The sequence below is a fragment of the Semicossyphus pulcher genome, unplaced genomic scaffold, assembly GCF_022749685.1.
Source record: "Semicossyphus pulcher isolate SPU_LCO1_2020_fin unplaced genomic scaffold, fSemPul1.0.p SCAF_4, whole genome shotgun sequence".
NCBI classification, from domain to species: Eukaryota; Metazoa; Chordata; class Actinopteri; order Labriformes; family Labridae; genus Semicossyphus; species Semicossyphus pulcher.
In genome coordinates this window covers 22492137-22520121 of record NW_027211715.1, presented here as the reverse complement: position 1 = coordinate 22520121, position 27985 = coordinate 22492137, and the positions used below count along the sequence as shown (strand labels likewise).

The window sequence follows — 27985 nt, the reverse complement described above, 5'->3', positions numbered from 1 at the left end:
AATGACCAGATCTGTGACTTGTCACACATTTATTTGAAACCACTTCAAAAGTATCAAAATCAATTACTACAAAAATACGACACACTGCAGCAGTGGACATAAATATGCTGAACATCACCACACCTGGAAAACAGTGCAAATTTACAATGCAACAAATGCTGGATTTAAGACATGCACACAAATTCAAGTTATCTGGATGGTTGTGTATTTTAAAAATGAGCACTTAAAAACATGCACTACCTGACAACTCAAGTCAAGACCGTAGTCTTTTGTTGTAAACATTTCCTGGAGATAAACGAGAGCAGCTACTCCGATATGAGATAATATGAGCTGGTACAATTATTTATTTATGTGGACGGATGTTTTCCACCCCGGTCAAAAATCTATATATACAGTACGTAATGAAATTCAGACCATAAGAATATGAGAACTCCTTTTTTTAAAATATCTGTACAATCAATTCAAAGACAACTCTGTTATCACCAACAATGTGACGAAATTGGAAAGGAATGTAGTTCTGTCAGAAAACCATACGTGACAAGGCAGATAGTGAAACATTTAATCTTGTACCGCTCCAACTTTTAATCTTGTAAAACAGGATTTTAATGCCTGGAGGCTATCACACATATTTACGTGTACCATCCATTACCTGGGGAGTTGTGATTATTGTATGACCTCATATCATGTTACAGAAAAAGAAGACGTCTGTGCTGAAGCGGGAGGGGGGGGGGGAAATGCAGAGCGACAATCCTTCACATTGTTCAAGCCCCTCCTCCTCCTCCTCCTCCTCTTGCTGTGGATCCTGGACCATCTCTGTTGCTCTGACCCTGATTGCAACCTGGGGGGATGATGTTACAGGAAGCCTGATGCTCGGGGGGAGATAGCGCTACTCCATGGTGACAGCTCCCTCTTCACCTCCTCTTCGACTGGCTGCCTGGAGGAGGAGGGAGAAAAGGGAGGGAAATGAGGTGGGTGGGGCAATGAAGGGGAAAAGGAGGTAGAGCACAGTCACATTTATACCTCTCCCAAAAAATATATCTTATTTCAGATTCTCCCTATGGTTTTTAAGACACACAAAATCTCTGTATGAAATACATTTTTTTCCATTTTTCAACCATTGAAATCGTAAATCTATGACGTGCAAAAAAACAGTTATGTGAGTTGCAGATTGGATCCGATAGGCCCCCCAGACCAGTTGTGATGTCACAAAATTCTGCATTGTCATTCATGTGTTAAACTGAGATTGAAGGTGAGGACGGAGAAGCATTCCCCCCCACATCCCCTTCAGCAGAAGAATGTGAAAACTGCCTCTCTGCGTCAAGCTATGCATGTGTATCATTCAGCACGGTGAGGTTTTAACATGTAAGTCACCACTGTTGGGAACTTTGTTATAGATTAGCTCAAGTTTACAGTTCATCATTACATATCCTTTAGTGCCTGATATTGTAGGCCTACAGCCTAATGAAGCATATTGCATTCTCATGATGTGCCGGTCAGGTTCTGTTTAATACGTGCACCCGCCCGACGTGTTATCATTATGATAGTCAACCCAAACGTTGATCAACCAACTTGTACATAGCAGGCAGGACTGAGGAGGACAGAGACAAGGACAGAGACACCGAGCGCCAAGGTGCTGATCCTGCTGCTGGGAGCAGCGATTACATTAACATGCAGTGTGATGATATAGTGCAAGTAAATCTCAGCCAGCCATTCAATTTAATTTGGGCAACGGGATTCTTCTTCGTTGGATGTTTTTTTTGCTGGCACACTGGTCGGAGTGGCGTGCTGTGGATGAATAAAGCATGTAGCCTAAACAAACATAGTTTCAGGTGGTATAATCTCTATTTCCAGATTCTACATAGTAGACTGTCTCTATTTACAGATTCTAGAATCTGTAAATAGAGACAGTCAGTAAGAGAGCAAAAGCAGGCGGAACGTAATCCATGCGTAATGCCATCCCTGCTCCCATCAGCGTCATCTGACGACGATTTAGCTTCTTATTAATCTCTATAAACAGACATCTGCATGTAGGTTCAGCTAACAATCTGTTCTAGATCTAAAATTTAACTTGAGATGTATTCCCTTGACGCTGTGTCACAAAAGTCGTTCAGCGTTCAGATTTCCCGACTTTCTTGAATGCATCAGATCGATCCGACCTCCGTTCAACAAACAAGCATTTTAAAAGTCTTAATCTCCTCTCGAGGACAGACCTGACAAAGTTTGAATTTGAACTTCTTACAAATCTGCATCATGATGTTGAAATTTCGGCAAAGGTCAGACCTGTTTATAACAAGTGAATCACAAGAAAACGGTTTCTCTTTCTGTAACAATGCAGCACGTGGAAAAGTCTTGACGGGAGGTCGTTTAGAGCTCACCGCCCGGCATGTTCCCCAGAGGCTATATCGTCTCAGATTATAGCTGATGGCATCCGAGATTGCGAGCGGTAATGCGTTGCTTGACATAGTAAAAGTAATAATATTACCGAAAATCCAATTAGTAACGCGTTATATTACTGCATTACTGCTAAATGTAATATATCACTGTAATGGGTTACTTTTGTAATTCGTTACCCCAACACTGTAAGTCACACTAAGAAAAACTTGAGTGTGGGGGACTTCACAAGCTGCATTATTGGACTGTAAAAACAACTACATTTTCAAGTAGTATCATCGATACAAGAACACTGTGTGCTCCTCAGCTTGCAGATATTAGGACATTAAAACCCTTCTTTCCTTTAGCTGAGACATGCTGGTAATGTTGGCTCATTCAACTTTAACCAAACAAGGCAAAAATACATCTCGATATTTAAGATTTCTAAATAAAAAGGGGGTCATTCTTTCCTTTCTATTTGTGAGATAATAAAATCTGATTTCCTCCTCACGTTTATCATTCAGGGCCTGTCTGACAGTCCAAACCGCTGCGCTCCCTCCGCTTTCCCTAGCTTCATGGCAGCCTAACAGGAATCTCTCATCACGTAAATTCCACCTTGTCAACATGACTTGAGGAAGATAATGCAGTTTTTTCCAGCAGCGGCTCCCTTCCTTGTTTGTGCTGGCTGAGTTGGGGGGGTGGTGGTGGGCTCCTCTATCTTCCCTCAGCCAAAGGAGCGTCGCTGTCAGTCACAACGGACGTGTTTAACAAAAGTGGGCCTAAAGGGGATCCTGTCTCAGCGTGTGGTTGGTGTTCTCTCTCTCTCTCTCTCTCAGAGAGACTCAACCAAGCAGCAAATGTAAGACGTAAAACAGCTCGACAGTCAGCAGGAGCTGCCTTACAGTGAAATGCAAAGGACAAAATCGAGCTAGCAAGGAACAGCCAATAAAAGCTCATGATGCTCCCAGTAAAAGTCTCACATATGTCATACATGTTTGACACTTACCAGACCTCATGAGTAAACACACACACTGGGGGGAGTGGTTGCTTGGACTAACCATTAGGTCCCGTTATAAGATTTATGGTAAGGGCAGAAGAGCCGGAAGTAATCACTCATCAAATGCGATTAAGATGCATGAGAGCACCAAGAGATTTTATCTTCCGACTAAGAGCACCAGAGCATCTGATCCGGCCATCTTCCCTGCACAGACTCAAGTTCTATGCTTAAGATGTGAAGGAGACGGCAAATAAAAATGTGGTCACGGGTTGGGATGGGCCATAGACTTTGTGTCTGGTGGGGAACAATTAGTAACTGTGTATTTTATATTTGTTTCAGCTGATAAAGTCATACGTGGCCTAAGCAGTCATATCAGGTCCAAAATGAAAGCCAGTATAACTGTGGCAAGTGTAACTGTAGGTGAATGAATGCAAGACAGAAGTGTAAACACTGTTATGTAAACGCTTTAAATAAACAAAAGAAATGCAGATTTTGTTACAGACTTCCTGTTAAAACTGCTGATATCCCTGTGTGTAACTCAAGACGTGAGCTTGGGGGAAACTGGAACGCGATTTACAGCAAATTACACTTTTGTCGTGTCCCGTGTTATTGTAACTCTGCTTTTGTGTTCAGAACAGGTAGTGAGGAAAGTTCTGGTAAAACCTGTTTGCAAAGAGCAGGACAATTAGAAAACTTGGACAGTGATAAATTGGTGAGAAAGAGAGAAAGAACGCGCGCCTGTCTTTACATGCACTCTTACTGCTGGTGAGCCTCACCACAAGCAATCTGCTATTGTTCAATTTTTACACCTTGCTCAGCTGAATCTACTGTAATATTGCATTTATAAAACTTCCTGTCCCGGATTAGCTACATATCAGTTCATCTTAAACTAAGCATATTTGATTTCCTGAAGGGCTGAACCACCAAATCACTCCTGGCTAAAGTAACCATCCGTAACTAACTTTTGCTATCATATTGACCTTCAGTGCTTACTTCCGATTTGTCGTCCACCTCCTCCCGTTGAGGCGGCAGAGCCGGGCCGGCTGCTCTGCTGTGGCTCTGACTGGGAAAACTGGGGTGCCAGCGTCAGACCTCGGCCCCGGTGAGCGCTGCCCTGGCTGGCTGCTGTGTCGGGTGTACGGGGAATCTTGGGCTGGCTTGCAAATGCAGGGCTATAATCACCACTAGTAAAGGACAGGAATAGGAAGAAGAAGAAGAAGAAGAAATACATGATTAGATTTTCTTGGTAGCAGTATTAAATAACAAAAAATCATTATCAATAAATGAACAGTAAGTTAAACTGGGTTAACGTAACAAAAACTGTCCTTCACTTTATACTTTCATGACTCTTATTTCTCATTGCTTACAATCAAGGGCGTAACCATGGTATAGACCTTGGGGGGGTCCAAATGAGGGTTATCCCCCCAGAATTGTTTGTGTAGTTATATAATATTAATATTTAAAAAGATGCACATGTAGAACATCGTTTGGACGACTACATTGACCATTTGAATTCACATTTAAAGGAATAGTCTGTGATTTCTCTGAGATAGTCGCTGCCCCTCTGCCTGGTTTTGTTTTGGTCAGTTGCTTACTGTCCTCCTTACCATACCTTATCATGTTGCTTCACTATATTTTATTTTGTCTGCTATATTTTTATTTTTATTGATGTTTATAGATGGCATTCATGTCATTTTGCATGCACCAGCAGACAAAAAAATTTAACCCACAGCAACAATTTAAAAGTAGCCCTATTCAGAGGGAAATCCGCAAACCTGGCAACCCTGCACAGGCGGGAGCGCTTCTTTGGCGAACATACCGGTGTGTGCTGGCTTAATTTGGCCGCAAGTGTAAACTTGGGAGGGGTGTCACACACTTATGTTTTCCTTAAAGGAGAAGTGCGGTATTTTTAAACCTGGGTCCTATTTGTACAAATGTGTGTGTCGAAAATAACTCACAGGAACAATATCGGTCCAGTTGATGGCCTCTGCCTCCGCCGTGATACATAATGGCTGCAGTATAACCGAGGGGCAACTGCGCCCAATCAAAGTACGTCCACTAAAAGTGCTTGTTTTTGCCACTGGCTCAGATTGTTACTCCAGGTGTCCGCCAACATTACAGAAATGATCCCTACAAAGATCGTCCTTTTTTTAAAGCGTAATGGAAAATGGAAAATAAATGGAAAATAAATATGGAATAACAGGAGAGCGATCAGTTGACACGGTGCAGATATGAGGACATAATTTCTACTGTATATGAGGGGGGGACAGATTGGTATTTTCTCAGTATTGGAGGGGATATCACCCCCCAAAGAATGGGTGGTTTCACCCACGCTTACGGTTAGAAGGATCAGAGAGGTCATTCTTTTATCTGATGAGAAACATCAGACATGAACGGATCAAATTTCACAGAGGGTTCTCATAGTAACAAAATCATGCCTGCCATGTGTATAATATCAACCTTGCATGAGCCACTTGCCCTTGACACTTGATAGCATCCAGCGTCATTTCTGATGATAGCATGCCAGACTGTACTCAGTAGGAACAAGGATCATCCATACCACACAGACATTTAAGGAACACACTTCACCTGCTTGTTTCTTAACCTTAATCGAAGGTTTTGATACAATAAAACATATTTAATAACAAATTAAATTTGTAAAACGAGGAACTGTAAAAATGGATGTTTAACTCACACATCATTATTTATCTTTCAGCTAACAAAGAAGGGTATAGAGCTCTGACGTTTGTCATATTTACACTTTATGGCTGCATCCTTTGATGCAAATTACATTATACTCAGCTTATTTACATTTATAGTGAGCAGTGGAGAAAGAATTTTGTTGCTGAAACAACACGATAGGTTGTAATGTCTCTGTACATCTGAGAAGGATCACAATGAAAAAATGTCTCGTCTGCCTCCAGTCTGACACAGTGAATGTCCAAGCCACGCTAATGTCCTTATCAGCCAGCAGCCAAAGGACCCACATCCTGTGAAGCAATCCTATACCATAATAGAAGGATGGATTTCAGTCCACTCATAATTGTTTCTACTCACAGGAGTCACATTGGCTCCAATACCCCTGATATCATCAGGTATAACTGAATGTTACAAATCATTTACAAGCATGTCTGTTACTGAAAAACAAATTCAATATAAATCTTCTTATTTGGTATTTGCCCAATTTCTGTGTTGCTAGGATTCTGTCCACCGACATATCAATGGCAGCGTCTTTTCACTATAAAAGTCTTCAAACTGGCTCGAGACGTTGCTGCTGAATCTGTATTGTGAAGGTGTTTTACGTTCCTGGGGGGGAGGCAGGAGGGATAACTGAAGCGGTTTCCTGGGACTCATTACTCCTGGCTGGATTCGGGAGTCAAGTTCCTCTGGGATTTAAAGGAGAGGAGAAGCAGGGGAGCTGCGATTGAATGGGTCCCTTTGTGGGCGCTGCTCGTTTAAACGCATGTCACAGTCTCACAGACCAGCTTGGCAGTGCTGAGTCACCCGTCGGTGTGGAGCAACGCTCGTGCCAACTCTCTCCACAGACACACAAATACACAGACCAGACACTCATCTGAGTTTCACCTCAGCTGACTTGCACTTTTTATTTTTTATTTGCATAATTCCGTAACAGCCTGTTTTTCAGTGCCTTTTATGAGACGCAGCTGCACCTCCAAGCCCAAGATTCAACACTGAAAAACTGCCTTATAATTGTTGTTTTCAAACACTTTTTTGTGCTCAATGTGAAGTCAAAAACAGAATTTCAGGCAGCCACTCTGGGGCAGACAGAGGAGAAAGACACACAGGGTTTATCTTCTAGATTATCAACTAATGTTTTCAGAAACTGACCCAGCCTATGGATCTAGCTGGGCCTTTTTTTCCTTCTCAGATGTGACGATGGCCCTATTGAGACCCTGTTACTGCTGCTGAAGTACTTGCACAGTATGTGCCACAACATGTTTTACACATGGAATAATCTTCGAGTTGAAGATCTTCATCAGCATCCTCCATTTTTGTCTGACAATGATTACCGGGATGAGTCTTTGTCACGATCAGTGACATACGTGAAGAAAGACTTCCAGATAGTCATCTCGGCGATGGCTGAACCCCTCACCCTTTCCAATGGTTCCAGCTTATACGCTCATGATGACACAAACTGTGTTGTTACTGACATGGTGGGAAACTGCTAGATGCTGGCTGAGACTCTGCCTCTGAGAGGATTTCTCCGGTTGTCCGCCATTAGATGATTAGCATAAGGATTGTATGATATGAAATGTTGAGAACATCCATGATGATGTAGTAATCTAGGTTCTGTGTCTCATAAAAGCTATGTACAACATGTGTTCCAGACAAATACCTTGATAATATACATTTCTGTGTTCATGCCCATTTTACATGTCTTATTAGTTTAAGAAATGCCTCAATTAATTTCAATTAATTTGCTGGTCTATGAATACCATTGATTAGCAATGCACGTTATTGGATTTTTTGCCGATATGCTGATATTTTCCAACCCTTTTTGCCGATTTCCATCCCGATATATCAGGCACATGTTTTTTTCCACCTAATTGCAGAGAACATCAAGTCTCCCCTGTAGTAGAATTGATATCATGCCTGCTCTTATTGTAGTGGCCAAAAACTGCCATACAGCACCCTTCTTCACGCCTGACAGAAGAGGCATTGTACAAAAGGTCACTTGTCTGATCACTCACGTTTCTGAGCGCACCTGAATGCAGCATCCCCCCAAAACATGGCAGTGAGGGAGACATGCCCGAACTTGTTTACTGCACCAACTACAGAGACATCAGTGATCGCTGACAGACTCTTTTTATGGTGTGTGTGTCCATGAGCATGTAAGTTAGTTTTGCACTGATGTTTATGTATGTTTAAGTCCGGTAAAATGACGAGAATGTGAGGGAACTGTTACCTAGTTAAGAGTTGTGAAAGTTGTCCAACTTAAATTCATTGGCTCGAGTTTCTGTGACTTTTTAGTCTTTATTTGTATAAAGTTGATAACTTTGCGCAGGCAGTGCGTGCGCACACTCGCACCAAGTTAATGTCGTAGCATTACGTCAAGCTTTTTTAGGGAATCATCGAGCATTTAGGCAGAATTAAAGTGTTGTTTTGGCGGAAAATATGGGCAATGCCGATGCCAATATTTAATTTTCAAGCCATTATATACAGATGCTGATAATGTGCCGATAATATTGTGCATTCCTACCATTGAGTAATTTTTAAAGAATAAATAAGTTGAAATTTTTTGATTCCTTGCCTCTTTATGTGAATAATTTCTGATGTTGTTACTCCTCTAGAGTCTTCGGGGCTTCGGGAAAACTTTGGCCGTCATTTTTAACGATTTTCTTTAATTTTATAGAGCAAAAAAAAAAAAATCATAAGCGACAAAATAATATGAATACAAAATGAGTATACAATCCTAATCAACATCATCAAACATAGCAACCTGCTGAGCTCATTAGGCAAACCTTTACTTTTCCAGTTTTTAAATGTCAGCAACATTCATAAAAGCACACAGATTCTTGTATTATGTGTTTCGTTTTCTTATGTGTGTCAGTTTACCTGGCAGAGTGTCCATTGTGTTCCTCCTGGGAACGTCCCTTTCTAGCTCGCCCTTCATATGGCCCGTCCAGCTCTGACTCCTGGGACAACCGGCCACATTCAGAATCTAAGTGTATTTTTGTTTGGGATAAAGAGAAGAGCGTACAAGTGATCAACACGGTACCAAATTATCTGGCTTTCAAATTAACTATACCTAATTAAAACAATGTAACAGCCATGTTAGACATTTTTTTCACCACTAAACACATGATAAATGCTGATATTAGTGTAAATGTAAACTTAATCTCTATGGGCAGGGACGTGGATTTTAGGGTTCTGGTTTCTGTTTGCACTATGTTTGTAATCCGAGTAATATTGACCAGTCACGTACCAGCAGGCTGCGGCGTATGCAGGAAAAACAGTTTGTGTGAAGAGCAAAAGCAGGGGGACATCCCGGCTCCCATCAGGAGCTATCTGATGATGATTTACCTTCTTTAATTTCTTTAAACAGACATCTGCAGCAAGTTCAGCTAACAATCCGTTCTAGATAAAAAAATCTAGCTCGATAAATTCCTTTGACGCGGTGTCACGAAAGCCGTTCAGCATTGGGAGCCTTCAGGACAGACCTGACAAAGCTTCATTTTTACTTTTTTCTGCATCATGATGTTGAAATTTCGGCAAAGGCAAAACCCATTAATTGAAGTAAATCACAAGAAAAACGGTTTATTTTTCTGTGCAGCACGTGGAAAAGTAAGTCTGTATAAACCACTGGCTACATGCCCGGCATGTTCACCATTGTCCCCAGAGGCTATATCGTCGTCACATTAAAGCCGATGGGATCCGAGATTGCTGCAAACCTAACATGTCAATAATCATTTGGTGCCTGTTTTCTCTGAGTCTTTATTCCTTCTGCTTTCACAGGAAGCTGCTGGAGCTTTTTGCCTAGTGGACATCAGGCATCACATCAAATAAATCTTACGTAAACCAAATAACCATCAGCAGGTGGAAGGGAAATTAAATCGTCCCACAAATATGCAGCAACTCAGTGCGCACAAAGTGCATTAAGTGTGAGTAATCTGACTCACAAACATCTGATGAACAGCCACAGCAATTTTGTAAAGGCATGTAACTTTACTTAGTGAAATCTGCTTGTGTCAGATTTATGTATGTATTAGTAAAGAAAAGGGGAAAGTTAATAGCCTCCACCCACCGATGCTGTGACGTAGGGAGTCAGCAGTGCTGGGGCGGCTGCCAGAGCGCGTAGGAGGTCGGGAGTTGTGTCGGGAAGGTGGCAGGCTTCCTCCATCGCCCCCCTGACTGCCGGATCGATAATCCCTACACGTGGAACGAATAACACAGGTTTGGTAAGAACTTAAAACAGGATATTTATATTAGTAACATTATAATTTTTCTCATCACCCTTTGAAACCAATGATTTAATAGTTCTACAGACCCTCTCGTCAGACAAAACTTCAATCTCATATCTAAAGGAGCTTTATGACAATGTTAAAAAACAAATGTATCAATTACTTGCTGCGATTTGATGCTCCCGTATCTCTAGGGCCAGTACATGTGAGAGACACCAATCCCACTCAGCTGTCATATCCATTACTCTAAAATAATACTCTCTCTTTTATTCCTGTGGTCTAGCTTACAGTTTGTGTTGACAGTGATCTGCCTTTCAGTACTAAGTGGTTCCAGTTGCAGTCTCTTCCTGCTGACTCATTTACATGAACAATTCAGCCATGCTCGCAGTGATTGATGACGATATGAGAACCCATTCTTTCTTTGACCTACTATTCTAGTTTTGATGGTTGTGAGGGGGCAGCACATTGTCAAAATGTACTCCGAGCCACCTGTGCTGTTGTAAACTGATCCGCCTAGAGAGGCTAGACATCAAAAATCTGGATCTAAATGTTGTATTCCCTTGTTCCCATTACGATGAAATGACTCCCTATTGTACCTGTATATTGTACAATTACAGCACCTAGAGCAAGAAACTAAATCTTACTCTGCACACTTTTTGTCAATCACTCACAGTCATCACATATAATCCAATAAGGCTTGTCTGACACTGTGTGTGTGTGTGTGTGTGTGTGTATTTTTACTTACCCTGCATTGGCATTACGATGAGAACTTGGGGTGACTGGCCGTTGTAGGGGTTCATCAACACATGGCTGTTGCAGAGGGGTAGTCTTTCTCTTTACTTTTGCCATGTTGGTCATAATCTACACAAATACACACACAAATAGAGACAAGAATATTCATGTAGACAGACAGAATGCAGAGAAAGGGCTTATTGTATGTTTAGTGTACATGACTCATCTCACAATCTCAAGATCATTGTCAAAGTTGTGAAATGGGGGTTAGCATGTGAAGTAACTAGTTTGACACAAGGATCTAAAGAATCATTCAAGCCCAGTAAACACTTTTTATGATTTGCATCAATATTAACGTTCTTCCTGATAAAAAGAAGTTAAATTTATAATCTCAAAGATCTCAGTTTCGCTCTCTTTGGCGCTCTTTGCTGATAAGCGGTTATTGCAGGAGCACACTTCCCAGATATCCAGACAGTGTTGCATGTGTGACGGTTGGCTCCGGCTGTTACTCTTGGTTTTCCTCTCTGACGGTCGCTTTCCTTTTTAGACTGTTTGCCTTCATCTGAGCGTTTGCATTTGTTTCTTTTTCTTTGGATTTTCACTTATTTTTGAAGTTGTCATCTGTAGTCATCGATCTTTTCTTTGTTTGTTCAGCCATAGTAGATTACTGCACTTCTGACTGATGGAAAAACGCATCACTAACTGGGCGCCGCTTGTGTGAAAGTTGCACCAGACACCCAGTCTGTAATACTGCAAATGCAAAGGCTTTCATCAGCGGGCCATAGGCTCAATCACCATTGTGTTACCTCATTCGGCGATAGATAGTGACTTAACAGACATTTACTGAAATGAAAATCTTTGAGATTATCACTTTAAAGGAGACAATCTTGCAATTCAAGAAGACTGGCTAGTGTCTTTGGCATGCTTACAATGTAGCATAAGTGTTATCAGTTCCCCTTGTCGCAGGTATCAGTTCCTTTAACTGCATTTTGAACAGGCTAAAACTGTGAAGCACACCCAACCACCAAACCTAAACGTGCTCTGTTCTCATGTGCAGCTGCCTCTCCCACCGACATGCTAACAGCATATTGCACGGTGAGGAGTGTAGTGAGTGTGTTTTTTCTCTTACTCCCAGGTACTCGGTTGTAAGCAGACTCTCCCCAGACAGTTCCCTGGGCTGTGGTTGGAGAACTTCCTCTATATCAAGGTCTGCCTCCATTAAATCCTCCTGTGAAAAGACAAGGATTGCAAATCAGATACTCATGACACCATTTCTGGTAGACAGACTACGTGCGTTTCAGAAATGAGAGCATTAAACATAATTAGTAAATATTGGTGTGTACGTTTGCTTTGGTAGTGCCTTAATTACTGGACTATGTTTGGAATTCTAAGGAAACATTGATGTACCGTAAGTCTAAGAACTAGGTTAAACACTTTTACAATGCCTGGCACCACGTCACACAGCGACCAACAGGAGAACAATGTGCCTCCACACTGGTCCACATATATCCGTTCACCCTTATAGCCGGGGTAAATGGATAGCAGCTACAAAAACACCACATCTGAGATCAGAGGCAATGGAATAAGGGCACTCACACTCAGGAATTCTTATGCGGCCACGAGGGGAACAAGGGGACACACACACACTGTACACATGCACACACCTCTTGCTTTAACTTACTACCATATACCTTATCTTGATAACCCACTTTCCCACAGAATTCAATCTGCCAGGCCCATCGCCCCCCCCTTATACACACAGGCACATGCAGAAACACACAGGTGGGAGACACCCAATATCTGTGTCATGCTGAGATTGCCATCTACAGGTTTGGGAAAGGTGTCAAATATGTGGTGTTCTATTCTGGTTGACCCTCCTCTCACCCTCATTTTATATCCATTTCTCTGTGTTTGACCTATTTCTGTTAAAATTTTGGTGCGGTTGTGTTAACTGATGTCTGGATGGGTGTTTAATGTAACGGAGAAAAGCACTGATGTATCACGGGCTGAGGGTTGAGGGGAAGACTTACATCATTGTCATCTTCTTCTTCCTCATCGTCTGACTCGGGCCCCTCTTCATCCGCTGGGTGGAACACAGACAGAGCACGAGGATGAAACAAGTCAGCAAATTTTCCAGGAACAAAAGCAGTTGGTACTTTATTTTAAAATATCATTCTGAAGGTTCATAGAGTGTTAATTCTAATATTTCAAAATATCTCAAGATACAATTAGAAAAGCGTCTAGGCAAAACCAGCTGCCCAAAAGTAGGAGCACAGTTTCACTTTAAGTTGCTTGGATGTATTATACTCTTACATTTACATATAGAGTCATATATAAACATATGCATGTCTATTTGGAGAGTAACTTTGACTTCACTGACCTGAGTTCAGCTGCTTGATGATGAACTCAATCTGTCTGTTGAGGTCTGGGTTCTCCTCCTTGCTGTAGCAGCGGAGGATCTCCTCCACACTCTACACACACACACACAAGAGAGGGAAACATGTCATGCAATGTATTTTAACTGTGTTCATACTGATGATAATGCTTTATATCAAGGTCCTTGTAAAAAGAGTTAGTTGACAGGTAATAAGACCCTGGTCACTGGTCATAAAGGGATAGTCAGCAACAATAATCAGGTAGGCTGTGCCGTTTAAATGATGCTCAATTGGTACGAAGGGGCCCAAACCATTACACCACCACCGGCAGCCTGAACTGTTGATACAAGGCAGGATGGATCCATGCTTTCATGTTGTTTACGCCAAATTCTGTCCATCCGAATGTCGCAGCAGAAATCGTTTTTTCAACGTTTTTGTGAATTGTAGCCTCAGTTTCCTGTTCTTCTGCTTCAAGGTTCGATGTGTTGTGCGTTCAGAAATGCTCTTCTGCACACGTCTGTTATAAACGTGTGGTTATTTAACGTTATTTTTGCCTTTCTATCAGCTCGAACCAGTCTGGCCATTCTCTTCTCTCTCTCTGCCATCAACAAGGCATTTTCGCCCAGAGATGGTTGTGCTTGAAAATCCCAATACATCAGAAGTTTCTGAAATACTCAGAACAGCCTGTCTGGCACCAACAACCATGCCACGTTCAAAGTCTCTTAAATCACCTTTGGTCCCCATTATGATGCTCAGTTTGAACTTCAGCAGATCGTTTTGTCCATGTCTGCATGCCTAAATGCATTGAGTTGCTGCCATGTGATTGGCTATTTAGATATTTGCATTAACGAACAGTTGAACAGGTGTACCAAATAAAGTGGCCGGTGAGTGTATGTTAGTAAGACTATATAGATGTTCATAATAGTACCATATTCATGTTTATTTTTAGATTATAAGACATTTATAAGCAATAATAATAATAAAAGCCTAATAAGTTTCTTATAATTGTTTATAATAGCATTACAAACTCATTCAGGGAGTGTTACTCACTTACCTATTATGCCATTGTTAAGCCTTTACTAAGCCTTACAGATGCTTTATTAAGATTGATACATACTTTATTGCGCAGTAACTAGCTGTTAACTATGCACTTATTAACAGTTAATTGTGCCTTTTTGCAGCTACTGGACTGAAAGCAAGATCAGTGCCTTATTTACGGTAATAAACCCTTTATTATTTACACTTATATAGTCTTATTAACATATATTGAATGTTTAGAAGCATGTTATAAGGATTTATAAGGGTCTTATTACCTATTAACTAACACTCATTACAAGGAATTTAGTATAAAGTGTTACCATACTGATCATTAATGTCAGGGGCATCTGCTTTAATATAATATTTTTTGGACAAGATGTATCCAGCCCCATAAGTTCTTTCCTGCAGCTCCAAATTTCACTGCATGAAGAACAATGACATCTCTGAGTCAGTTTGAAGCACTGAATCCGGCGGTTCAGTGACTGAGTCATATGACAGCGAACACCTGCCGTTTCCCCTCCAAACACTGGCCGTGTGGTGACATAAAGAGACAAATGCAGAGCAACAACACAAACTGCGTCTGTTTCCTGCAAGCAGGTGAAGACATTTGTGCTATCTCACCATCTCTTTGGCTTCCTGTCTCACAGAGGGAATACACAGGATACTGTAGAGGGCTCCGTTCACGTATGGTCGAATCTGAGGGAAGCAGAGCGACACAGACACACGCGGCTTCTATATTTATATGGCCTGAGGTCAAGTGTTTTTTTAACAGCTTGTGTGAACGTGTAGAAGCAAGAAAAAATGGGTACAAAGAGGAAAGAATGCACTATGTAGTATGTAAAGCCATGCTGTAGTGATGACAAAAACTTGACATTGGAGTTAATTGCCCTCCAAGGTTGTTGACAACCTTTCATAAAATTTTATAAAGCCAAGGTTGTTAATGTTTTATAGACTTCACAAAAGTCTGATTTATATCTATCAAGATTGCCAAACATTCTGCAGGGCATCATAAACCTAACTTCACAGCAAGCCTGGATGTGTCTGATTTGGTTATAGTGGTACTGACATTTGCTTTGACAGTTCCACAGGTGGTGAAGTTATGTTCATGTATTTACAACACTTTGACATTAGGAGTAAGGCTTGTGTTAAGCACTGCAAACTTATCTCCTGTTAGATAACACTTGATGCTTTTACAGTTTGGATCCTGCATTTGCATAAATCCTTCGCCCCTTGTACTGCCTGTGTTAATAGTATAAATATGCGCTGTCCATGTTTTTAACCCTTATGACTCTGTTCTGCATCGTGCATGTGACGTGTGCAAGTGTAGACGGATGTGTGTGTCACCTCGTGGTTCTCGTGTCCGAGGAGGTCAGTTAGGACCTTTAGCACATGCTTGGCGCTCTCTGCACACTTCCTTTTTCCTGCATAGAGACGGCCATCCAAAACACACACACACACACACAAAGAACACATTCTGCTTACACTCAGATGCAACTTTTGTTGTTTGTTTTAGAATAGAATTATTAATAAAAAAAATTAAAACCATTGCTAAATCAAATGCAGTGCAGTAGTTTGCTACGCAATTCAAAAGTAGGCCCCGGGCAGCTGTGACACAAATAGAGGCAGTGTCGATAAGGAGGGAGAGTGTCTTTGTTTATGTGACATGAACAAAGACACACTCAAGACATGATGTGAGAGGAAATAAGTAGAAAGGAAAGTGCACCAAGAAGTAAGATTTTATATGGACTGTACATCCAAAACCTAATGGCCCTTGCTCTGCCCTTAATAACATCATTCAAGAACACGGTTAGACAGACTCTCTGCCGCTTTAAAAGAAATACAATTGATTTATGCTGACGTTTAGACTTTTTATAAACACTGATTTTTTTCCGTGTTTGTCTTGGTTGCACTTCAAGAAACCTTGATAAAGAACTGCAAGGCCAGCTAAATACAGAGTGGTATTTTGGCATACATGTGGGTGCAACAAAATAAATCAAATTGCAACACTTTAACACAGACTCTAGTCCTAAATGTTTTCAGCTAATTCCTAAAGTTACAATACTTTGAAAAACAAACTTGAATGGTTTTGTCTTCAACTGTACATCTGTGTTTCTGTGTGTGTATCTACCTGGCCCTCGCCTTTACCTTTTGTTCGCAGACACAGGTTCATGAGCAGAGCTGCAGAGTACTCCAGGGTGTAGTCACTCAGGCAGTCCGAGTCCTGCAGCTCATCCACCAGCCAGCTGATCAGATCGTCTGCTATCATGGCCGTTTGCTGGCTCCTCCTAACAAAGACGAAGACGATATTAACATTTTTTGTGTCAACAGTACAGTATAAAGCTTTTTTTCTATTCAACAATATGTCCCGTTAGGTAAAACAGTTAGGTTCCTTGTCCTTTTAAATGTACTTTGGTGATTGGTTAACCTAAAAAAATTGGGCATTCAGGGTTTTACAGAAGCAACAGTCATATCAAAATATACCTCAGGCTGAGTTTCTGCAGGGCTACCAACACATTCTCTCGAGTGAGGGAGTCTTTTTCCTCCGTCCTGAGAGCCTCTGTCAGAAGTCTGAGAAGAATGGGGATTTGGGAGAGGTAGACACGACCTGTAAACAATGACAGAAACATGGATTTAAGATCAAAAGACAAGAAATACACTTTTTTCAAGGGCAGCATCATTCTGTTTTAAAAGCAGTTGCACCTTCATTAATGAAAACAACAGAATCCCTTTAACAACAACAAATCTGACTGGACCCAATTATACACTTAAAGGTGAAATGAAAAATGTCATTTTAATCCTTTTAGATCACATCCCGGTACTATTGTGCGTCTATTTGACAATATAGGCCAAAAAAAATACAGAAAATCAATTTCTTCTTATTCTTATATCAAAATCTGATAATTTTTTCTTCCGCTAAAACTAAATTTCACGCGTGCTTACGTAAGTTAGCACCAAATAATTTCAACCAATCAATCTGCAACATTTAGCCGCAGAGCACCAAGAACGCTCGGTCAGTTAGCTAGCTACTGCGCTGTGGAGAACGTCTGTCTACGCCCACTTCTCAACGATCAAATCAAATCCCTCTAATGAGATGTCCCGCCTGCACGTCCTGTTTCACTCGGAAATACGTCACGATACGGAAGCTAGATACTCTCGAAATGCCGTTTCAGCTTGACTTTAAAGCTGCCAAGTAAGTAAGTGGGGAAGTTATTCTAAAGAAATGTTCAAATTACACAAAAAATGTGTCCGTGTTTTCAAGGATGAACTTAAATACTTTCTTACAAAATAATCTTACCACAACCAACTTATTATTGTACAATTTTCATACAATAAAAATGTATTCTTGCAAACACAAAAAGCCCTCAGCAGTTACTGGCATGGTACTGCAGAGGATCATTAGCGTTTAAACCTGAATGGAAGTCAGATAAAAGAAAGTCAGTTCCGACTTGAATCTATGTCTCGTAATGCATCCAGTCAGACAATGACTCATGTTACAAAGAAACAATGATGCTTAACTGAGCGTAATGATAGTTGAGCACTTACCCTCCGCAAGGGAAGCGAATGCATTGATGAGGCGAGCCACGTACTGCCGGACAATCTCGCTCTTGGATCTCATTAAATGAAGCACAGTTTTCTATGAAAACAGAAGATGTACGGTGATTTAAAATTGAGACCTTTCAGATACAATCAGTAACATTATGCACAGTCAGAACAGGTTTTCTTGCTAAATTCTCCAATTAGCCATTCTGTTCCTTACAGTAGTTTTATTTTGCCTTCAATCATTGTCAAACACAGCACATTTATGTTTTTATGTTTTGTTTTAGAAAATGACACGCTACCACTATTATAGTGGCTCTCCACAGTGGTTTTATTCCGAGCTGGCTTGGATCACAATGTTAAGTACGTAGACAAAGAGCTCAGGTGTGAGGGGAGGATCATTTACTCCCTTCTGTAAAGGGATTGTCTTTAATATGGCGCCCTATGGCTGAAGTCCAGTGGAAGGGAATGTGACGAGAAAATAATAGAAGACAATAAAGCATGTGAGAAAGACATGTGGCCTCTGAAAGCCTCTTGAGAGGGTGAAATCTGGAATATAATCTTTTTGTTATAGTCTGGCCTTTTGTTGAACAAGACAAGGAAATCGCTCAAGAGAATACGACTGAACCCGACGCTGGGAACTTAAAACACCTCCTGTCGTATTTAAAGACATTATTAAAACGATTAAAACCTCACGCTTACATTAGATAAGAATGTGTAAAATCTGGTGTCAAAATGGTTTCATTGTTGGGACAATAATTTGAATTTGATTTATTGAAACAATACGTTTTTTAAGTTTCTTACACAAACATTATTGTGATTCACTTGCAATAGATTGAAACTTCAAATAAACAGTAGCTACAAAGGTTAAAAGGGATAACACTGTGGTAGGCATTTATAAAAACAGTATCACAGAAGCATAGAGTTAATATCCAAAGTCTCAAAGCCTGCCTGAAATGAAACCCTGGAGATTAATTAGAAAGCGAGACCAAAGGACAAGAAGCGATTTTTTGCTTTGACTCTGATGGTTGCATGAAATATAAGTTGGGAAAGACAAAGTCCTGTCATTTCAGTTCAAATTAGGGATGCACGATATTAGATTTTTTGCCGATATCCGATATTTTACAACTCATTTAGCCGATTACCGATACCGAAACCGATATTTTTTTCCCGCACACCTAATAGCAGAGATCATCAACTCTCTTCTGTATTGGAATTAGTGTACAGTGTAACGGTGATACTCTTATCACATTTGTTACAACGGTCGGGGTGACAGGTCTCAGGTCTTCTTCGCGCCGGGGACATTGGTCGTGTTGGCCGATATCCGATAGTTCATTTTTAAGCCAATATCGGCCGATACCGATAACGTGCCGATAATATCGTGCATCCCTAGTTCAAAATAGTAGATATTTAGAGAGAAATGTGCTACTGTGACTGATTTCCAATGTTAAAACACGTCACAATAAAAGGTACACTAAAGCGGTCGTCCTACAGTCTCACCTGTTTGGTGCTGTAGCGCTCCAGCAGGTCGTTGCTGATATAGGCCTGAAGCACCGTGTCTCTCTGCTCACCAGGGAGGGAGCGAGTCAGTCTCTAAAAAAAACATGAGAATAAGACAAACTATTTATCTAAGAATCAAAATATAAGACATGCAAAGTGCATAAGAACGGTACTCTCCTCTTTTTATGCTCACAAACTGCTGTTTTGTGAAAAAGAACATAAAAACTCACCCAGCGCAGCGCCTGAAGCAGCAGCGACCGGAGTCTGTCCGGGCCTTCGCACAGGTCTTTCTTCAGCTTCTCGTAGTCCAGCGATGGCAGCATCGGCACCTCTTTGGATCTCCTGCAGTGTAATAAAAATCGCATATCAGCCATGTTTTATTATGCCGCTTATCAAACCGTACAGATTAGCAGTAATATACTTCAGATGGAAGACTTACTGCGGTGCAATGGATGCTCGTAGCATCGAGGAGGCCTATAAGAGAAGGTCACATTTAGAATTGGATTATTTAAAACTCTTAGCCTAGATTGTGGATAACAAAACACATGCAAATGTTTATCATCTTTACTACCTGATCCCTGTACTTACCCAGTTCTTTATCTAAATCAGTCCTTAGCTACAGTCTAAGCGAGTCATTAGTGGTTTGCAAACATGCATACATCATGCTTGTGGTACATGCTAAATCCCTGGTTACATAGTTTGGCAACATCGCCCATGCAGTCAGTGACAAGTATGCTAATATAAGTCAGCTATAAAAAAAGCACCAGGGTCTGGAGGTTAGTGTGAAACAGCCGTGTACTGGAGGCCTGCAGAGTGTTGCTTTAGAGAGAAGGAAATGGAGGCTTTAAATAGAGTAACTTATGGCTGTAGTGGTGTGGGTGTCTGGAGGAAGGTTTATTGGTGTTTTCTGCTATTGAGAGGGGAATTCAGGCCCTGAAATCTAATCTAAAGCCTGGGTGGTTAGGCCTATAGCGGGAGCAGTGTAAGGTCAAGGCATTGATCCCTGTCGTCTGAAGTATCAGGTGGTCCGGCCACATTTTTGCTTTGGTGTGTTGTAGGTAATACGGAAGTGGACGAGAGCATTGATACCTGGATTCATTCCCAAATTCCTCTCTGTCTAAACATTTCAGTTCCCCTGAAGAATGCTCAAGGGCAAGGGGACATGTTTCCCTGAGACATTTGACACTGGGGTGCTTCAAACCTGGAGGGCCCTACTGAGAGTGACAACTAGACACAAGCCTGTGCATATATATCTCTCTAACAGGAAAGCCCCACACCTATTGAGTGGGGTCAAACGAAATGATTTATCTGACAGATTTTAGCTGGTCACTTTCACAAAAGCATGACCTGAATTCTCTGACAATGCACAGTTTACATAAGCGGTGTCTTTACCCTCTTCACCTTTTTAACGTGTCATCTCACATTTAGTCTTTTATGACCGCGGGGACGACCGAGGGCCGACTATTGTTCAAGTTATTGTACAAGTAGACGGCTCTGCCCCCCCGTCTCATATAAGGTTACCCCCTCCGACAGGCATACCCAGAGCGGAGCAGAAAAAAGACATTTATCTCAATGTCATGAAGACATAAAGGGGCAACTTTGGATTTATGTAGCGATAAGTGGAACAGTTACATGTTTATGTAAGAAGAAATATCAGCTCTCCATGTCTCTCAGATTTCCGAACGTTTACTAATGCCTGCTGACTTCATCAATCAGAGAGGGATATGAACATATATTTACAGATGCCTGCTATTAATGATGTTAAAGGAGCAATTGGCCCTTGGAAAAATCCACTGTCAGTCAAAGCTGGTGTTCTCTGTAATCGATAGAAGCAATAATATTTGAAATTGACGCCATAGCTGTGGAGAAAGTTGTACAAACAGCTTGTGGTTTCGCCCATTCTACATTCCTACAACACCCAGCATGCATTGCAGAGCCTCCCTCTGAAAGGAACGGCCCAGCGAGAGACGCTGGAGTGAAATCCTATCAATGGCTCAGAGCGGTACAGAATCTGAAATACGACGAGAATATACCGGTGGATCGTCTAAAAAATCTTCGGGTCTGCAGTCTACATTTCCTACCTGATCATTTTGAACAATACATGACATCGGAGGCGGGCGTCCTAGACTAAGGAATTGTAGTTTAACAAGCTCCCTGGCCTCCGTCAGATGACTCGTTTTACGTTGTCTGGCGGAGGTTTTCCAGGACCCATTGGAGAAGCGGATAGCGTCCTCCAAAGGCGCAGATTGAAATTGCATTTTTTTTTTCTACCATAATGGCATTAGCTCCCCATAATAGCTTGATAGGACTGAGGTTACAAATCTGGAACTAGCCCTTTAAGAACAATTAAACTTTTCAGAAACATGTAACTCAACCTACTCTGTTTAACAACGTGATGTACCTGTCATAATGTCTGTCTGAATTCTTTGAAAAACTGGAACGTTAAACAAATGGTAAGGAGAGAAAACTGAAAACGGACAGGGTTACCCTTGAAAAAAAAGACAATAAGGAGAGCTGAGAGGAGGAACAACGTCTGCGTACAAATTTAATGATGAGGTACGCCCTGAAAGAGACGCTTTTGTTTGGCTTAACAAGTGGCCTCACAAAAGAGGTCATTCTTACAACAAATGAGGCCTTTAAACTAGGACAATCTAGTAGAAACCACAAGAAAATAGCAGGGAATAAAGGCGGAGAACAAAGGCAGGCCAAGAAATGTATATCTGTAGTAAAGGAGGGAGGAGGAGCAGATTTAAGACAGGGAGGGGAGGAAGAGAAAAAGGAGACGTGGCGGCGAGGCACAAGCAGGATGAGAAATGGGGACCTGAGCGATGTCAGGAAGTAAAGATGAAAACATATGAAACTTACATAGCCATCATCATAGGGACTCATAGAGTAATATCCCTTTGTGGACAAGAGCATCACACACGCAAAAAACACAAACACACAGAGAGAAGTTTTCAGTTCAAAACAGAAGAAACGAGATTTCACAAAGCAGCACAATGGAGGCCACTGACAGCAAGCGTGATGTTTGAGGACAGATTTGATTCTATAGTTTTTATATGTGTGCAACCGCTATCCAAAATGGCCTTAAGGATGTAAACATTCCAACCTGCTGTTTGCTTTGTAACTCGAATATTTCTCTACCTGCTACTTTGACCTGCAATCAATCATAAGCATAATTTTTATTCTAACTGATCTAGTCACAGATACATTTGACATCGTGTGTCACTGTGCTGGTTAAAACTGTTCATGCCCTGCATTCAGAGTTAGCCATGTGTATTTAGCTTTACAATAAACCCTCAACATATGGGTGCATGACTGCACAACCAGGATCCGGTCAGCTTTTTCCAGGATGCAAACTGCAGGATGAATGCGAAGCTCAAAGTCACTGGACAATGTGTGCAAGAGGAGGACATCTTATGGCAAATAAACCCCTCCTTTTTTACAATCCTGTTCAAACACAAAGTCAACTCGGTGAAAAAAAATAATACAACCTGTGACGTCAGAGCAGATAAGTAAAACTGTGGCTCTTAACTGATGACGGACTGTTGATCCCCCCTTGATATTTCCCACCCTTATACTCAAATCATCTTGCCTTGAGGCCATTTGTTTTGTCATTCTTCTACCTGTGAGGTGTAAAGCAGGAAAAGGGAGAAAGTGGTCCGTGTGCTCTCACTCACAGTGCCAGGTCTGGTGAAGTCAGTGCTCTGCACCACGCTCTGCCTCATCTGGCTGCTGAACAGGCGGACACACACACTCTGCAGGTACTCTGGGGAGATCTGCAAAAACACAGCAGGCCCCTTGAGCTTTAAGCAATTACGCATGGGGAGAGGTTGCTATTTCTATGTGCCTGTTTATCAGAAGTGTCATGTAGTATCAAATATTAAAATGTGTTTATACTTTGTTTCAAAGCCACACTCTGTGTTTAAAAGGTGTTTTCATACAACTGTGACCTTTGCATATGAGTAACACCCTGATTAAACCCCCCATTAGCAATTTGTGTCGTGTGCTTGTAGCATGTGTGTTATAATGTGTGTTTGTTTGCCCCGCAATCAAGCTGACTTACCATTTTTCCGCTGACGGTGGCCTCCAATGAGTCCACCAGCTCAGCGGTGATTCCAATCAGGTTGTGGTAGTCGGCCTGCATCTTGTTGTACTTCCGCACATAGCTAGCGATGCGCCGGTCCGATTCAACCAGTTGGAGCTGTAACTGTTGCATGGCCTCTATGATGTCACACAAACACATTCAGACACAAGTATGAGGGACATTCCCTGTGTAACAGAAGGGGATGTTGGTTCTATCTATAAGGGTGCATATATTTACCTTTCTCGACCACGACTCGACAAACGACTACAACACTGACTGAACACAAGTCTAGTGGGAAAGATTCCCTTCATTCCATCTACCCACATAAATTAGTGTAAGCTTTCACTTATTTATAATAAATTGACAGTTTTACTCCAGAAGAAGGATAAACACATTACAGCAACTGCTTAAGTAATCCCTGAGTAGCTGGCACTGACAACCACAAGTTATCTTGTTAGTTTACAGTTGGTGTCCGTATCTACACGATTGATGTAATGAGATTGAGGGACAGATGTAACAATAATAGGGAGATTATTCCAGAAGGATATTACCTTTAGTACTCCTTCCTCCCTCCTTCTGTGTGATGTCTGTTAAAGAATACACATCAGCACTGACGTGAACGCTAATTAAACATTTCAGCTATGATTTCCTTTTTCCAAATCTTATCCAGAGCTACAAACACACCATGTAAGACTATGTAAAGATGCCATGGCTTGCTTTAGTCAGACAGGAAATAAGACAAACACAGCGGATGTTGTACATCCTGTTTGAAGAGGGCAAACACCAGTCACTTGAGGTTAGGTTTTATTGTTTTCCTTTGATGTATGAAGGGATTTATGTGTTGATGTAGGACCAATGTAAGTTTATTTTGAAGGGCTGGATAGAGCTATATCAAAAACCTTATCTTGTGCAAACACAGCAGACATGTATTGTGTTTAAATGCATTCAGGTAGCCAGGTTATAGTGGGATATATATAAGATGATTTTTTGAATGTCACGGTAGCGAGTAACCACTCAACCAACTGTGAATTTCCTGGTGGGAGGATGTTGTGTCAGCTGAAAGTTCCGGTGTCTGCACAGTGAAAAATAATACGTTAGAGAACCTCTTTTGTTCATACAGAGAGGACAGAGTTTTTCGGATAAATCCATGAGATAATTATCTCATGTTATTATTTTTTAAGGTGATCTTCTTTGAAGGTAAGCCAGTAGGGAGAGGGTTTAGTTTCATGAGTGTACAAGGAAGAAAGTCGATCCACAGGGTTTCCAGTAAGAACAACACTTCTTATAATCCTACACTTTCCCTTCTTCTCTGAATTACTGAACGTGAGTGTCAGATTAAGTCTTGCCATACTCAACCATTTATAAGCCATTTATAAATGTAAATCAGACAGTATGTTTGCAGGATCAGAAACAGGGCTACAGTCTTGACTGTTAATGAATTCTTTAGTCCCCAAAAGAAAAGCTTTTTATTTGAGATTTAAAAGTACAGCTCAGCCAGAAGAGGGACTGGAAACCACTCTGTACTTGGCCTGTGATAAAACCCTGAGTTGTTCTCATTTAGATTTTATAATTTACAATAGCTGATTGACTATTTAAAGAATAACTCAAGAGACATTTGTCCCTGTTGATGAGTTGACAAAAATGATTAATAGATGTTCTGCCCTTTTTTAAGGCCCCTCTGTGAGGACTGTCAGGTGCTGAATGAACACAGTTAACTACTGGCAGTTTATTAGGATCTCACTGCCAAATATCCAATTCTGAAAAGGTGCAAGAAGTTGAATTCAGCATTTCAAAAGTTTTTTTTCAGCAACAACTATAAAGTTGAGGTGAAAATTTTTGTTCTTTTATATAACATTTATATAACAATATAAGTCACTGAGAAATGCAAAGACATCTAAACACAAATATAAAGTCACCAATCTGTAACCTGATGTTTTCTCAGCAATGTAATGTGCAAGTCACAAAGAAGGATACATATAAATTCAGCAGTCTCGGGGTGTTGGACGGCTTTAGTGTCACTGACAGAAACTGCTCCAGCTTATCCTTCAACTGTGGTATCCACGAGTCCTAAATAATCATAATATAGATTATGAGAAATTATAGTTATTCCTTGTTTTATCTATTCATTGTAAGTAATTAATGCAGCATTTGTAAAAACAAATTAGCAATTAACAACAAGTTAATGTTTCATAATTGGCTAAACACCTGGAAAAGATCTTTGAAGGAGGGGTGGACGGTGGGGTTGGGTACGAAAGGCAAGGCATAGTAAGGCAGAAACTTTGTGGTCTGGCTCAGTGCTGCTCCCCGAGTCTCCAGGTACTGCTTGAAGTGGGAAATCCTGCCCTCAAACTCATCTCGGTCCTGCAGACAGATTCAGGAGTTCAGAATTCAAGTTCACAACTAATTTTAGTTTAGTTAACTGTACATCCATGCAAACGTGTGCAACAGTGCAATGACCTAATGTTTAAGATGTATCACAGAGGTTAGAAATGATTGCTTGTATTGTGCAGCATCATAGATGGCCAACTGACAAAAGGTTGTAGCACAGCTTAGTGGACATTTAAGAAATAGCACATAATTTTATTCAGCTCCAGGACCTAAAAGGATTTGTTTTGCTGATAGGCCAAAACCTCTTGTGTTATAAACCAACAAATTAAAAATGATTTACTTACGTGTCTACCAGGGTGCCGCCGAAGTGGGTAGATAGTGAAGTGGATGTGAAGGTAGAACTCCAGGCTCTGGGCCTCGGGGTCTGTGTCCTTTACCTCAGAGGGAATATTGTCTGCCCAAAGTTCAAAGAACACTTTGTGGTCTCCATCATCAAAAGAGCTCAGGAGGTCTTTCTAGAAAGGTCAGAATTAAAGGAAAGTGGGTGAGAAAAAAAGCAATAAACAATAAAATGGGCAACCCGTTTAAAAAGGCACAGCAATGTTTAGAGACATGGTAATCAGAAGTAACTACAGAATGTCTAACTTAAGTAAAATATACTTTATTTCAGTTTGTCCTGGCCCTATTTCTCAGGTTGCAAAAACAAACAATGTAATAATTTTTAATGTGTGGGCAAATATCCTTTCTATTTTCCACCACTCCTCCTGATCATCCTTAGCTGCAACCTCCACAAAGAATTGACAATCTTGCAGGAACGACAGGTTATTGTATCATTTACCTGAATGATGAGAGTCTTTGAGTCTCTGAGAGCACTTCCTTGAGGCTTTGAGACCAGCTTGCCTTTGCATTTACAATCCTTGTCAAAACTGTGAACAGTCTCTTCAAAGTCCTCAAACTTAAGGAACTACAACAGAAACAAAACAGAAGCATTAACTCCATGTAACTAATGCAGAATGGAGCTGTATTGTAAGTAATCCAAATTAAATAAGCTGCACAATCGTTGTCTTGATAAATCTCTACAATATCATGCTCGGTTTTTGGAGAAAAAAGTGCATCTTGTCAAATTTTACTGGTGCTCATTCTTGTTTTCATATTGCTCTGTGTTCATTCTCAACGGAATTGTGTTACCTCCTTAATCATTCCAAGAAGATCAGCCTCAGTTGCCAAGATGTCCCCCATCCTGGCTGCCTCCCTGGAACTCATGTGAGTGTCCGAAACCCTTAATACCCTCTATTGGCCGTAAAAACTCGCATTAAACAACGTTTGTGCTCCCAGCAGGCATTCTGCTCAAGCTGCAAGGATAGGACAACACAAGGCACTGTAAATTATACTGTATAAGAATAAAAAAGGTGTGTGGACACTCAAATAACAGATTATAGAATTAGGATAAGCATGCAATACCAAGGTCTAAATTTAAGTATACTAGTTACATGTTTAACTAAACAAACACATACTTCTCACGTGTACTGACAATTTAAAGCAGTAAACTACATCGTAAACACATAACTCATATTATAATTTCTACTTTTAAATTATACCATTATCTTTAACAGTGAACTTAATCGACAAAATCAACCTTAGCAAAAATATACAAAGCAAGCACTAGCTGACAAGCTAATTAGTGAACGTTGTCTGACGTTAAGAGTGCACATAAATATCACCCTCACCTCATACGTGAGACATTTACTACTTACGACGTATTTATCCATATCTGAAACTAATAGAATCCATTTCGGCAAGACGTTATGGGCATCCGTTGCACTGATATTAGCTCGTCAGGTAGCCATTAGCTAGCAACCGTACACAGATAGGACGCTAAAACACCTAGCAACCAGATGGTTGAGAAATTCGGGCTGGAAAGTGGAGGCAAGTGTCGTACATACTAACGGCGCTGAACTTCTTATTTTAGTTTACTGGCGGGTTGCAACCATTACTTCTTAGGTGCATACTGCCACCTACTGTACCGGAGTATGTAGCGTGGAAGTTGTCTAAGGATTACTTTACATCAGATATAATAATAATAATAATAATAATAATA

The 27985-nt window shown here is 40.9% G+C and overlaps 1 protein-coding gene across 1 annotated transcript; it reads right to left on the bottom strand.

The window, feature by feature from the left end:
• Positions 1-14: 14 nt before the first annotated feature.
• Positions 15-27766, bottom strand: LOC138607144 (lisH domain-containing protein ARMC9). Its single transcript, XM_069679712.1, has 26 exons — positions 27615-27766; positions 27076-27239; positions 26726-26851; positions 26232-26402; positions 25765-25920; positions 25534-25626; positions 24111-24135; positions 23539-23696; positions 23153-23251; positions 22338-22373; positions 19912-19946; positions 19703-19814; positions 19473-19565; positions 17979-18069; positions 16917-17040; positions 16581-16720; positions 15780-15856; positions 15057-15131; positions 13403-13493; positions 13053-13105; positions 12152-12250; positions 11036-11151; positions 10134-10258; positions 8945-9050; positions 4361-4551; positions 15-934 (listed from the first exon to the last, which is right to left on the bottom strand). The coding sequence occupies exons 2-26, from the start codon at positions 27148-27150 to the stop codon at positions 912-914; spliced, it is 2490 nt and encodes an 829-aa protein (XP_069535813.1). The 5' UTR covers positions 27151-27239; positions 27615-27766; the 3' UTR covers positions 15-911.
• Between the last annotated feature and the right edge of the window lie 219 nt (positions 27767-27985).

Coding starts and splice junctions, on each gene's coding strand:
- LOC138607144 (XM_069679712.1), bottom strand. CDS start 27,150: ATGAGTTCCAGGGAGGCAGCCAGGATGGGGGACATCTTGGCAACTGAG. Junction 25,627..25,764: donor CCTTCAAAGATCTTTTCCAG/GTGTTTAGCCAA, acceptor ATGATTATTTAG/GACTCGTGGATACCACAGTT. Junction 23,697..24,110: donor GGGAGGAAGGAGTACTAAAG/GTAATATCCTTC, acceptor GTGACATCATAG/AGGCCATGCAACAGTTACAG.